The 14,929-nt window shown below is 47.7% G+C and overlaps 1 protein-coding gene across 3 annotated transcripts in view; it reads left to right on the top strand.

The window, feature by feature from the left end:
• The window catches only part of KCNK10 (potassium two pore domain channel subfamily K member 10), a 134,175-nt gene that overhangs the window by 53,442 nt on the left and 65,804 nt on the right, over positions 1–14,929 (top strand). For all 3 annotated transcript variants that reach the window (XM_032405723.1, XM_032405721.1, XM_032405724.1), the window contains one exon: positions 7,902–8,236. In XM_032405723.1, coding sequence (XP_032261614.1) covers positions 7,902–8,236 — 335 coding nt within the window. The remainder of the gene's footprint in view (positions 1–7,901; positions 8,237–14,929) is intronic.

Below are 14,929 nucleotides of genomic sequence, written 5' to 3'. Positions count from 1 at the left end.
GCATGCAAAGCACAGTGTACTGGGGCGTGGAGACTCCATCTCAGTGACCTCGGGACAAGGCACAATGAGGGTACAGCTCATTCTGCATAAACAGTTTGTTCTTAAAGATTATAAATATAAACCACTGCCCATTTTAGTCGTACACACAGCTTGCCATTCCCATGCAGTCCCCAGCAAATCCTTCCGTAGAGTAGACGCTATCTTGCAGACGGATCGCCATGTACAATTTCAGGTGTGTGTACAGTCAGATACACCTTAATATCTCCATGACGTCTGTCCGGACAGCTGTTTTGGTGCAGGGGGACAGGGCAGCTGGCTGTGTGGAACCGAGCTGAAGAAGGAAACTGTAGGTTTAGAGAGGCAGCAATCCCCATGGCTGTTCGATTTCCCAGCGGCATCTAGCAGCCTGGATATAGTCTCTGAGCAGAGAGAAGGGGGTGTCTCCAGGTGGCTCCAGGAAAGGCCAGAAACAGAGGGAGTAGAGTCTGTGAGCTGGAGAGTAAAGGGTTGAACTTGGAATCTAAGCTGGGCAGGGAGGGAAGAAAACACAGTAGGGGCACGAGAGAGTGAGAAGTGGGGGCAGGATGTGTTGTGGGGGTACTTCCCGGGAGAGAGCCAGGGGGATAGGATGCTCCAGTCTGAAGTGGATTTCTTTACCAGCATATTTCTGAGGCAGGGACATTTCTTGTGATGATGGGGTTTGGGATGTGGCCATAGCAGGAGGCAGTTGTACTGGAAATCATTGGTGCCCCACCAGCTCTTCCAGAACGCTCTTCCTGGCCCTGTGCACCCCTCCTACAGAGTCTGTGTGCTTCTCCCCTTGTAGCTCGTCTCTACAAAGAGTCCCTTTTCAGAAGAATTTCCTTGGTCTACTGGCGTCTCCTACCAGGATGCTCCTGGGCATTTATGTCCCTCCGGGGTTGTCTGTAGCCAGTGACTGACTGGGGGGGAGAAGGAGAGCCTAGCTCCCTGGCCCCAAGGTGGGACAAACTTGGAGAAGTTATCTATACTGCAGAGCTCCCATGGGCTCAGGGGACAGGGCTTCAGTTGGAATCCGCTCTTACTTGGTTTCCTGCCCTTCCCCTCCCTGCTTCCCCACTCCCTTATGGGCTTCTCCTGGAAGCACTTCCTAATAAACTGCTTGCAAACCAGTCTTCATCTCGGGATCTGCTTCTGGGGAACCCAGCCTGAGTCACTGGTTGAAGTGGGTTGGACATGATGGTAATCAAGGAAATGGGAAGTTTGGGTATTGGATGGATTGTCCTTGGAACAGCTGAAATAACTCAGGAGGCAAGCAGGACCTGGACGGAAGCTTCAGGGCATCAAGGAGAGAAGTGGCTCTACCACAGACAGCCATGGGAAGAGGAGGAAGTGGAGAAGCCAGAGGGTTTGGGTCTCAGAGGAACAGGGATTGGGACGCAAGAGTGTGGAGTGTTATTTTTCTGGGACAGGGTGGCCCTGACATTGTGGGTGAGGGAGATTGAACAGCCTCTACCTGAATGCCACACTCAGAGGACAGTGTCGTCAGGGGAAGCCCAGGTGTCACTGAAGAAGGTGGAGGAAAGCTCCCTGAAGATGCTGAGAAAGTTGGGGAGGTCTTCAGTCTGGTGGACCTGAGGTGTCTTTGGAAAGGTTTGGGATGGGGAGGGCAGGTTGGGTCAGAGCAGAGGAAGCAGAGAGTCAAAGAGGGATTAAAGCTACATTGAGGGGAATCAAAGCTATAGGGAAACCTACATCCACTGGTGTCCCTGGCCTTGCGCTTCTCAAAAGAATTTGTCCCTTGAGCTTCCTGGTGGATGGTTTTGGCAGCCTGGACACTGAGTGTGGAGTTTGCACAGAGTTGTCATGTATTTGTTGAATAAATGAATAAAGGGCACATAAAGTTTCTAAATGCCCCTCCCTTTTCATCACTATAAAACATTAGTGTCCTGATCACCTCTGTATTTTATGCTCTGATAAATATGGAATTTATCAAAGTACCTCTAGCTGCTTCTGTCACCATCATTGGGTGGGATGCAGTGAACAGATTTCCTCAGGTTAGGGAATGAGGCATTTCACTGGCTTATGGGCTTAAGTCATAGGATTTTTCTGCCGAATGGGTTAACATGAGCTTTTCTGTTTTGCTTTCTACTGTGAATCTGTAAGAAGATTTTGTTCGATTGGTACAACCGCTTGTGATCTATGTGCTTGAGATAACTGATACCCAAGGGAGTTGGCTGGGGTCAGAGGGCAGCATGTGGAGGGTGGGGCAGGGGGGCTGGGGAAGGAAGATGGGCCCTAAGCACATGGGACATTGGAGGCCATGTAAACAGCTGTGGGAGTAATTGTGGGGTTTTAAGCAGGAGCAGGATTAGAATTTTAGAAGGATCCCCTGGCTCTAAGCTGCTTGGGAAAGGTCCCCTTTGTGGAGCCCAGTGAGGAGAGGTAACTGCTTTTGACAAAACACCTGGGAAAGGCAAACCTCTGTCTGGAAGGCATGAGTCCTGACAATGGGATTTAAAACACTTGGCCCCAGGGTAAAGGAGGTATTTTGGGAACTACAGCTGCTTATATTATTTTTAATCCGAAAGGTAGGGGAAAAAAAACTTTTTTTTTTTTTTTTTTTTAAGAGCTCTAGTTAATTTAAATTATGGAGGAAAAAACATAGAGCAAGAGACAAAATATGTTATTCAGGAAGCGTTTTGGAACTAGACAACAGAACCCCAGCCGTGGCTGTGTGCCTTCAGGCCTTGATGATAGGGTCATGACAGAGGGGTCCATCTCACCAGCTTGGTGGGGTGTGGGGCCTGTTGGGAAAACCACAAGGTAGGGAGCCCCAGATCTTGGAAGAGGAGCAGGGCAGTGGGAAATGCCAGGGCTGTTCCGACCAGCTCAGCACGGACCGAGGAGGAGCCCTGGTCCTGGGCTCTTTCTCGTCTTCCCTAGGAGTTGAACAAATCATGAAGAGCCCTCCTTAGACTATTTTACTGTCTGAGAACTTTAACACCTCGACTCTGGTTGTCTGTCTGTGGGAAGAAAATACTACAGTACTGGGGCAGCTCACACTACCAGATTCAATGAATTCTGCAGTCAGATTTTCTTTTGGGCAAGTGTGTGAAATTGGTATCATAAATGCTGGTAAATTTGTGGATGGATGCATGAATGAATTCAGGAATGGAGCAAATTATATGTAGGAGCAACTCAGTTGTAGTCAGTGTGCTAAGCTCCATACTGAGACATAAAGAGAGCATAGAGGAAGGACATCTGATTATGCTGGGGGGTGGGCAGTCAGGGAGGACTTCCTGGAGGTGCTGACACATGAAGTGAGTTTTGAAGTAGGAGCTGTTATGGGCCAGATAAAGAGTGGGGGAATAAAGATATCTGGGAAGCAAGAAGGCCCAGAGGGTGGCATCAGCAGGTGGCTCAGCATGCAAGGGTCAGGGTGCTGCTGGGTTTGGCGGGGTCAAAGGTTGTGTGTGAGGGACGTGGCAGCAGGTGAGGCTGGGAAGACAGGCAGGCGCCAGGTCCTGGAAGGAGCCTGCACTTTACTGAAGCACTGTGGTGCCTTCAGAGGAGCTCAAGTATGAGGCGGCTGTGTTCAGAGTCACACCTGGGAGAGCGCCATCTGGCTGCGATGTGGAAGATGGATTCGAAGAGGCAGGACTGGGGGCTTTCGAAGTGATTCTGGTGAGAGAAGACAAGGTCTGCCCTAAAGAGAGAGGCGGGGACAGATGTGAGTCAAGGTGGCAGCATGTTCTCAGCTCCTTCCTCCTCCCCATTCAGCCTGGTTTCCTCTTGGCTTGGCTCTCTGTCTCTAAAGGGTCCCAGACATTTCCTGATGCCTTGGTCTCTTCTATCTGGACGCAAAGCCTGGTGTTTTAAGAGGGCTAGGGGAGAGAAATCCCTGAACCCAAAGGGAGAGCCTTTTCTGTGGTGGCCTTTTGGGGACATGCATGGCTTGCTCACTTAGTGTGTGTAGACTGTCCCTGCGTTCTTATCAGGACAAGCTCGATCACCTTTTTTTTTTTTTTAATTTTTTTATTGTTATGTTAATCCCCATACATTACATCATTAGTTTTAGATGTAGTGTTCCATGATTCATTGTTTGTGCACAACACCCAGTCAAGCTCGATCACCTTTAAGGTACAGCCATCAGACGGAAGCTGGAAGAACAAGGTCCGGCTGTTGGGATATGTGGAATCAGAGGGAGCTCGCACATTCTCTCTGCTCTTCTCAGAGCACGGTCATGGTAAAACCAGCTGCTGTGAGGCTCCTCAGCATTCCTTCCTTCTTCCCGACACCCACCCTCCGCACTTGCCTGAAGTCCACATACACCTGGGGAAGCTTTTTTGGGATTCCAGGCTCAGCGTTCACCTGGAGCTCTCTGGAAGCTCTGAGCTGCCGGTGCAGGTGGCCCTGGACCCGTTCCAGGCCTGGGAGGGCTGCGGGGAGAGCAGGAGTTCTCTGCTTCTCGCCAGTGTGTTGCAATCAGTTGTACTTTGCCTGGGTCAATGGGCAGAGTCACGTTGCTGTGTGACAGGCACCTCTGAGGTGGGCTGCCTTTCAGGTTTCCAAGAAACCGAGGCCTGTGGATGTCATTGTTTCAAGTGATGCGGAGGAGTGGAGGCACTTGGGGCTAGATGTCTGAAGGTGGGTCCAAGGATGCCGCTGCCCCAGGCCTTCGTGCCTCACCTGTCAAGGGGGATAGATACTGACAAGTGCTCTCCACACCAGGTTTCGGGACGATGCACTAGGTTCGTGCGTGTGTAAGATCCTCGTCGGCCCTCCCACGGACTCTGAAGGCAGGGGTGGGTCCTATTCATTTCCGTATCCCCAGCGCCAAGCACGGTGCCCGGCTGACTCCAGTGTTTGTTGACTGAGCGCAAGAACGGGCAGGAAGTACAGGGCACGGGAAAGCCTGAAAAATTCAAAACTACCTCGAACCTGTTCAACCACGAAGAAGCAGATTTCTGCACGTGCTCCCATATCTGCCTGTGTTTAGGTAGAAGTGGAATGGGCGAATGCTTGTGAGGAAGCATTTTAAAATGAAAATTAACTGAAGGGATATTGCCCTTCCCGCCTTTCCCTTCTCATCAATTCTTGGCAGTGCGTTTGGTGCCAGATACTTTTCCGTGGGAGTTGTGAGGAATGATAGGTCATTACTTTTATGCCCCATCCATTGATACATTTCGGATAAAAGGGCCCTTTCCACCAGGGGAATTGCTTTGTTTCCTATTCTTCTGTGCTTATGCTCCAGAAGAGAACTGACTTTGGAGTCAGATTATTCTCGTTTTAATCCCGGCTCCCCCACTTTCTGCCCCTTTGACCTCAGTTTAGCCATGGAATCTCTCTGGGTCTCAGTTTCTTTATCTGTGAAGCAGGGATATGCGGTGGCCATGACCATGCATGTGCCTTGCAGCCCTCCAACGGAGTCCTTACTATCCACCTTCCACAGATAAGGAAACAGAGAAACTAAGCGGTCAACCAGACAGTGATGGCTTTGGGACTGAAACTCCAGTCTTTGCTCCTGGTGCTTTGGAAATTTGGGATTGGTGGATTCTATTCAGACTCTGCTCCCAGGGACAGTCTCTTAGCAAACTGGCATCAGGAACTGGTCTGAGAAAGACCTTTGTCAGGCCCAATTCTGCTCAGCCTCAGGAATGCTGGAAGCCCCGGAAACATCCATGATGCAAGTCAGTGAAGGAGACCCAGCTCCAGCTGACCTCTGAGCTCAAGGCCATCATTGGGCTTCCTCCTAGAGTCTGTCACCTGACGCTGTGGGAGGATGTTCCCTAAGTAGGTTATCAAACCCCCAAAGCTGGGAGGGACTCTGACTTATCCCCACCATAGCACAGCGCCTCCTGCTCACTCGGCCGCTACATAAATGCTTGTTACTGAGGGTGGTGGTGATTCTGATGGGCCTTTTGTTTATAGTCTGAAGGAGTTAACAACAACAACAGAAAACAAACATTTGCTCTCTGCCAGGCACTGTGCCAAGACATGGAGATCCAACAATCAAGAGACAAGCTTTCAGACTCCCAGGGATTTCTAGGCTCGTGGGGAGACGGGCATGCCGGGTCTGCCTGGAGAGTCCAGGACGACTTCACAGAGGAGGCAGATTTGAGCTCACACTGAGGAGGGTGAGAGTTTCCCAGGCAGGTGAAGGTGGGGAAGGGGCTGCTGGCCAAAGGAACATCCATGAATTGTGGAGGCATGAACAGAGCGTTGCTGTGTTGGAGCGATGAGGTTGGTGGTCCTGGGAAGGGTGAGAGGCACAGGGGACTGAGATACAGCAGGGAGAGTGAAGGAGTGGGAAGTGTGGGGGCAAGGTTGAAAGAAAGCTGTCCTAGACAAGACACACCTCAGTATCAACAGGGGCCGGTAGGAACCTGAGAGTCATGTTTTGGGGAAAGGATTAGCAAGAACGTGATGCCCAGGGTGCTGATTCTGATTCTTAAATCTTTCAGTGAGAGATTCCAGACGGTTTTGTGTTCAGTGAGTCGGGAGGAAATCTAACATTTAATGATTTTATTTGCTAGAATCATGTCCAATAAAAGGCTGACGTTCCGCTTGGTTTTCAAAGAGAAAAGCTGATCTAGAGGCTCCAGGAGGAAAGGCAGATGTTTACAGACCTGGATTCCTCGAGGCGGCCACCCTTCTGGCCGGGTGTCGTCAGGATCACTGGTGCTCTGAACAGGGACGGAGTGACCTTCCCGTGCTTTTATTTATCTTGAGTTTCCCAAGGCAGGGAGTGAGCAGTCCGCTCTCTTGAGTGGGATTGTTTGCTCCACTTAGGTAATTAGCTAATACCATCTCCTAAAACCTTATTTACACAACAGCCAGGCTGCACTATGACAGAAGCCATAATAAACATTAGTGTATTAAAGGCAGAGCAAAATCAAATGCGTTGCTGTTCCTTGCTGCACAAGACAGAGTTCCGAAGTGCATGAGAGCATCACGTGTGCAACACGACCCTGCTCTTCCTGCCATTCTAGAAAAGCCTCCAGCTTCACATATTTATTTCCAAGGTAATGAAATTGACCTTCTAGAGACCAGGGACCTTTGAGAATCCAATATGTTCTCAAAACGAAGGGGAAATTTCTTTTCCAATGGCTTCTTACTGGAGGAAAATAGAAGAAAAATTCTGTCACTAAGGTCATCGCGTTTTCTACCTAGAAATGTGCTTAAAATCTATTTTATTATTCTTATGTTTTTCCAGGAAACCAAGTTACTTGGCATGAAACATCACTCATTGTTTCCTTCCCTCAGTCCAGTCACCTGTTCTTTTGTTTTTCACTTTGGTCGTCCTCTGAAACCCCAACTTTTTTTTTTTACTATGTCTGAGTTTTGACTTGTCTGCCCGATAGCAAGCTTGCCCTTCTTCTTCCCTTTGTTTTGTGACCATGACCCAGGATGGAAGGGACTTTGAAACTCGTTAGACGTTCATCTCCTCTCTGCTCTTGGTATCCTCCAGTCCTCAGTACGTGGACAGAGTAGCTGGGCATCCATCTCTTATCTATTCCCTCTCTGAGTTGCACAACACATCTGTTTTTCAAGTATGAAGGTTTGTCCTGCATCCTAGACATTGTTTAACCAAGGAAGCTTGAGAGAAGAGATGAATTATAAATCACGGCAACCTGACTTTCAAAACTGGACCCTTGTAGAGAAATATAAGAATTTTAAACTCAGTTACTACTACTTTTTTTTGAAACACCAGAACTCCTGGTGCTCCTTTTCTAAGAACTCAAGCAGGCACCTCGCAACTGATCAGATCCCCTCACCGCCCGGCTTGGTGAGCCAGGTTTTCATGCTCCCGTTTGAAAGCTGGCTTGAGAAAGACATCTGTTTTGTTTCTGACGAGTTCCGTGTCTTGTATTTATCAACAAACTCTCTCTCCCCCTGTCCCCTGCCCTGTTTCTCAGTGGCCGTTCCGGCAGCAGCGCCCCCAGTGTGCCAGCCCAAGGGGGCCACTAACGGGCACTACGCCGCCCCACGCCTCTCCATCTCCTCCCGAGCCACGGTGGTAGCCAGGATGGAAGGCGCCTCCCAGGGGGGCCTGCAGACCGTCATGAAGTGGAAAACAGTTGTCGCAATCTTTGTGGTTGTGGTGGTCTACCTCGTCACCGGTGGTCTGGTCTTCCGAGCATTGGAACAGCCCTTCGAGAGCAGCCAGAAGAATACCATCGCCTTGGAGAAGGCGGAGTTCCTGCGGGATCATATCTGCGTGAGCCCACAGGAGCTGGAGACGCTGATCCAGGTGAGCGGGGAGCGAGTCAGCCGCAGAGCAGCCTGAGGGGAGAAGGGGCAACTTGGGTTTTGTCCTTCGGGCTCACTGCGTTTTGCCTTTGGTTGAGATGCTCCTGATGGTCAGGGAGGGCCTCTCCGGGGAGGTGACGTCTGAGCTGGGACCTCAAAGGAGACAGAGAGTGAGGCATGTGATGATGTGCGGGAAGGGGGGCCACGCATGCCACAGCCTCGATGCCGTGACGTTAGGAGCAGGCTGGGTTTCACATCACCTGCTTTTGGATGAGGTGGCTGGAGGCAGGAGTAGGCGAAAGGGCTTTGGATCTTCACATTCGAGTCCATCTCTTTGTGCTGATCAAGTTCCTGATTCTGAAGTCTGTGTGAGACGCTGGGCCGAGAGGGTGCCCTTAGAAGCCAAAGAAGGAATTTTAAATAAGCAGGGATGTGTTAACCTGTCCCAGGTCAATGAGAATGGAGTAAAGATCACCAGAGGGGGGATGGGAGGCTGTTGGTGACTTGACAGGGCCGTTTTGGTGGATTTATGGGGATGAAATAATAAGGACAGCAGTAGTAGTAATAATCAGGATTGCTGTTTTTGAACACTTATTGCATCAGGCACTGTGCTAAGGTCCTTGCATACCTTAGATATTAAGAAAAAAATATCCATAAAAAGATGGAGGCAGAGAACTTTGGGCTACCACCTAGAGAAGCAGGGCAATGAAAGCAGGGGTGGGGGTAGCTGGGAGGGCCATGGGAGACAGAGTCATCTCAGGTGGTGTGATGGGAGCAAATGAAAGAGGAGGCTCCAGAAGCCTGGGGAGGGCGGGGAGCCATGTCCCAGAGGGAGGAAGGGCAGTGGTTGGGAGCCCAGTTGGGGGGCTTCATCGTGCAGGAGATGGAGGATGGCTGCCTCGGAGACTGAGGTTTGAGTTCCTATCCTACACGTGCTCCTGAATCAGGAAGTGTAGGTCCTGGGTGGAAGGTGGTGACATTTATGGAGGCAAGGGAGAGTCATATCTTTCCAGGGGTTCTAAAGTTTGCAAGGCAGAGGGATGAAAAAGATGGCTCCCGCGACTCCTTCTGCTCTGGGGTTATCTGCACTAAATTCTAAGGGCTACTGCAATCCAGGATATTGCAGAATTTGCAAGACTGACCTGGCTATTTGTATATTTATTTCAAACTACATTGATAGGCTAGGAGAATTATGGGGCTCTTTATGATCTGGAACCTTCATAGCAATTGTATTCCTTTAAAGAAATTTTGATAATCTGACTTGACTTTTATAAATAAATAGAAATACACATTCTCCCCACCCCCCTGGGAATAAATATGATTTCATATCTATGATCCTATAATTTTTATTAAGAAAGAAAACTTTAAAATGCAAAAATCTAAGGGCAGTATTTCATATTATTCTTTCTTTGATAGCTTTGTCTTTTTTTTCCCTCCCTTTATGAGAAAATGCTATCACATTTGTGATGATGGGAGTGTTGTACCAATATGTGCCAGATTTAAGGCCTAGAATGTCATAGAAAATGGGGGAAACAATTCTGGAGTAATTTTAAGTAAGAACGGAATTATACATGTTATTGTGATATGTGGTGAGATCCTTTCTATTTAGTTGCAATACATATAAAAACCTAAAAAGTGGTCCGAATTGAATCTAGAGTCATGCTTGCATTTTCCTTCCTTAGACAGTGAGGTCTTGAGGAAAAAGATTATGTCATATTATCTTTGCGTCCATGTGTAGCCTATGCATTGCTTTGCATCTAATTATTGCCCAATAGAGAAATCCTTTTGGATTGAGATATCAAACTAAATCTATAACATTGGTGATACCATGAGATATCTGAGATTTTTCATGCATTGGTTTATTTATTTATGTATTGCCCATTCTTTGGCTCTCTTCATGAAAGAGCTTAGAGGCCAGAATGGACAGGTTGGGGGGACATGTAGAGATTCTAATTCTGGTGTTGCCATTAAAACCTGTCCCCTACTTTGACCTCAAAAGTTTCTCTGGGAAATGAGGTGAGTGTGTGTGTGTGTGTGTGTGTGTGTATGTGTGTGTGTGTGTGCATGACACACATACACATCCTTAAGGTCATTTTTGTAACAATTAAAAACTACCCTGTATTAGACATCTGTTATAAGCCAGATACCTTATACTCATTATCTCATTTAATCATTCCAACAACCCTCTAAGTTGGCACTATCACACCCATTTTATAGGTGAGGAAGCCGATTCTAAAGTAGGTAGAGTAACTTTCCAACCCCCAAAGTGGCCAGGCTGGGGTTCAAAGTGTGGTCTGTCTGACCTTGCCCTTCCTCCCCCAATGAGTCTACAAGGTCTTTAGGTAGGTCTTGCTTTACATAAACTCAGCTCTCTCTTAAACATTTGCTTTGTGTTTAACAGTTTCCAGAATTTTAACAGAGTCAAGAAACATTGGAGTTCCCTGTTTCTTAACAGAAAGCATCTCTCTATGTCTTCTCCCTGCACCCACTGAGTGTGAGCCTTGGGCTTGGGATACTTTAAGATCTCCAGCCACTGTGATGTAAGGCTTTATACTTGTGTTTATCTACAGACTTTTTCACAACACAGGTTAAGCAGATTTAAATGCTGAATCTGTGTTAATCAAGAACAAATTGATCATGGTTTGCCTTTCAGTTCACTGATTCCTTCATAGGATGAAAAGGTCCACACTATGGATTAGGGGAAGCATTCTCTCACTTCATGTGTCTGAGCAGCATTGGATATAGTGCTCATAAGAAACTTTTTGGAAGGGTTTTCAGTGTGATATGTTCCAAGCTGGAAAAACATAGTATTATTGTACTTCACCCAAGTTTCAAAGGAGTGACTGACAGGTAAAAAATGATATCAATGGTATTTATCTGGTAATGTCAGGACCCTTGGCTGGATTGAGTGAACTCCTCATAAAGTAAGCTGGAAGGTGTAATTCATGTTATTAATAACAAAAACAGAGTACCCAGAACCACTTAACTCCCATGAAATGCCTGGATAGCTTAAAAGAGCCATAGCTGGGAGAAGGGTTTTCAAAAGAATTAAACCACTGTTATGGGGTGCTGTGGGACTCCAGAGGAGACCGTTGGGTCACCGTCCCTGACCAGATTGCTGTTATGGAGGGAACTGTCTCATTAATGAATTCATCCATACGTGCTCTAAGTTGCTATCGAGTTCCTGTTGTATCAGGTCACATGCTCAGCGCTGGGGATAGAAAAGAGGAGAATAAAATACACCGTGAGCAAGTTACTAACCTTTCTGTGATCCAGTTTCATTATCAATAAAATGTGCCTAAAATCCCTCACCCTTGGTAGTGTTGAGAGGATTAAATTCTATAATTCATGAGAAGGGCTTTGAACGATGTTTGGCACGTGGTGAGTGCTCAAAAAAAGATTGTTTCCCCTGCTGCTGGGGCTTGTAGTATTGTTCTAAGAGCTCAGAGTTTCAGGCAGTGATTCTTTTTTTTTTTTCTTAAGTTTTTGTTTTAATTCCAGTTAGTTAACATAGTGTTATATCAGTTTCAGGCGTACAATATAGTGATTCAACAGTTCCATATGTCCCCTGGTTCAAGCAGTGGTTCTTACTGGGGAGGGGGTTCACCCCTCACCATGGGGCATCTGACAACATCTGGAGACATTTTTGGTTGTCGTGACTTGAGGGGGTGCTAGTAGAATGTGGTGAGTAGAGACCAGGGATGCCACTAAATGTCCTGAATGCACAGGACAGCCCCCGGCACAGCAAAGAATTAATCCAGTCAAATGTCAACAGTGCCGAGGTCGAGAAACCCTGGAAGAAGAGGCACATAAACCAACAACTGGAATTTACTGCAATGGAGCTATTTTTTCCCCAGTGTTATGGTGATATAATTGACATACATCATTGTATAGGTTCAAGGTGTACAGAAGAATGGTCTGAACATATATTGTGAGGTGATTACTACCGCTGTTTGCTTGGCATCCATCACCGAGTACAGACACAATGAAGAACAAAAGCAAAAAGAAAAAAAAAAAACATTTCTCCTTGTGGTGAGAACCCTCAGGATTGACTCTCTTAACACCGTTCCTGTGTATCACCCAGCAGTGTTAGCTCTAGTCATCATGCTGTACTTTACATCCCTAGTACTTATGTGTCTTATAACTGGAAGCTGGCACTTTTTGACCACCTTCCTCTGATTCCCCCACCCCCACTTTTGGCCTCTGATCTCTTTTTCTATGAGTTTTTTGTTTGCTTTGTTGTTGTTGTTGTTGTTGTTTTAGATTCCACACATAAGTGAGATCATACAGTATTTGTCTTTCTCTGACTTATTTTACTTAGCCTCAAGCCATCAAGGTCCATTCATACTCCACTGTGTATATGTACTACAACTTCTTTATCCACTCCTCGGTCCCTGTATACTTAGGCTGTTTCTGGGTCTTGTCTACTGTAAATAATGCTGCTATGAGCGTGATGGTGTGTATGTGTTTTCAAGTTAGAGTTTTTGTTTTTTTTGGACATATTCCCAGAAGTGGAATTGCTGGCTCATATGGCCGTTCTATTTTTAATTTTCTGAGGAAGCTCCATACTGTTCTCCACAGCGGCGGCACCAGTTTGCATTCCCCCCAGCAGCGCACGAGGCTTCCCTCTTCTCCACATCCCCACCCGCATTTGTTGTCTCTTGTCTTTTTGATGATGACCGGAATGGAGCTATTTGAAGTATATGAAAAATGGGGGCCCCAGTGAGGCAAACGGAGGTCAGGGAAGTTTCTGTGGCCATTTATCTCTTTTAGTCCTTACAACTGTTCTAGAAATATGGTCTTTTGTGCCCATTTACAGATGAGGAAACTGAGGCAGCAGGCAGCAAAGTTACATGCTCAAAGTTGCCCATTTAGTTTTTTTTTTTTTTTTAGATTTTTTTTTTTTTATTTGAGAGAGAGAGAATGAGAGAGAGAGCACATGAGAGGGGGGAGGGTCAGAGGGAGAAGCAGACTCCCTGCCGAGCAGGGAGCCCGATGCGGGACTCGATCCAGGGACTCCAGGATCATGACCTGAGCCGAAGGCAGTCGCTTAACCAACTGAGCCACCCAGGCGCCCCAAGTTGCCCATTTAGTAAGCAGAAGATCTAGGATTTACTCCTGGGCAGTCTGACCACGTATCCTAGGCTTTTAACCACCACCTATTCAAACAGAAACGTGGACTATGGGAGGAGGTTCATTCTGCAGGCCATGGATAAAGGGCATCCCGGGGTGCGTATGGCCCATTGAGAGAGCTTCAGGGGGTCACTGTGGCTAGAGCTGAGAGGTATGGGGAGAGGTGGCAAATGAGGCTGGAGAGGTGAGTGGGGTTGGATTTGGGAGCTGCCCACGGAGCTTTGCAGAGGAGCTGGGCTTTATGCCCTGGGAAGTGGGGAGTCAATTGAAAGTTTAAGCAAGGCAGTGACATGATGAAAATTTTCTTCCGGAAAAATAATTCTTTTAGCAATGGGGACTTTGGGTTGGTGGAAGGAGACACTGGAGGAAGGAAGACCCATTAGAAGAATATTAGAACAATGGAGGTGAGAGATGCCGAGACACAGAGAAGGGGCCACATGGAAGAGAGTCAAAGAAAACTTGCGAATGACTCATTCCCCTTCAGAAGGGATTTCCGGAGTGCCTGCTCAGTGCTCCGCACCCCTCCTTGTTCAGGCAGAGCCCCGTGGGCACCATAGCCCGCGATGAGCACCCAAGCTCTGCAGTTTCCCTTCCTGGCTGGGTGACTTGGGAAATAGTCACCCTAGGCCTCAGCTTCCCATCTGTAAACTGGAGATTGTAGTATTCATGTCCACCTGTTCGGGTGGTCTGAATAGTGAACAAACAGTTCATTACTTTTACTGTTGTGACTGCTATTATTTATTTGTTAGGGAAGGAAGAAAAAAGAAACCAGAAAGCCCCTAAAGTATATCCATCCTGGGGTCCTGCTAAGGGGAGAGAGAAGAAAGCTCCTAAGTGCCCTTTGGGGCTTCAATCTTAAATTTTCTAGTTGACGAATTTTCTCAATTTGCTTCTACTGTTAAAGTGTGAAGTCGCCTTCAAGGAAGTCGCTCCGCGAGTGCGGGTTTGGGCTGCTAACACCACTGGGGCTGTGTCTTTGCGGCTTGAGCCCAGGGAGGCAACATAGCCCTTCCTATTCTATTTAGAGGGCTTACCACGGCCACCTAGATCAGCGTCTGTATCCTGAGCTTCGGTGGGGACACTGAGCCTCATATATATTGAATAGACGCTAACACTAACTCCCCTGATCACTGTCTGTGCCCTCCCTCCCCACATTGTTCCTCACGTGGTTTGGGAAACATTCTAGAGAACCTCAGGGACCCAGAAGACTCAGGCAGCCCCCAAGGCACAGGTCAGCGCAGGGATAAGATGGCCATCATTCCAAGGTGTGACTGAGTGAAAGGGCCTGTGTCCTCTGACTGAGGGCCTGATTGCTGTTTATCCCCTACTGAGGTGTGTGGATCTTCTAGTTTGATACCCTGGGGCAAGCCACTTAACCCGAGCTGAGCCTCAGCAGTTCAACCCAGAGGCGACACATCCATCTCTGGACTCTCGCCCAGTCTGCAGATGACTAACAGAGAGATTTCCTGCAGAGCTGTCCTAGTGATAAAAAATGGCTCCCGCTTTTTGGTTGTTCGCTTTCCCCTAGGCATTGTTCTAAGTGCTTCCGTGTCTGAGCTCA

Source organism: Phoca vitulina, unplaced genomic scaffold (genome assembly GCF_004348235.1).
Source record: "Phoca vitulina isolate PV1807 unplaced genomic scaffold, GSC_HSeal_1.0 scaffold7, whole genome shotgun sequence".
Lineage (NCBI taxonomy): Eukaryota > Metazoa > Chordata > Mammalia > Carnivora > Phocidae > Phoca > Phoca vitulina.
The sequence above is the reverse complement of the archived record's forward strand: the minus strand, read 5'-3'. Positions and strand labels throughout refer to the sequence as shown.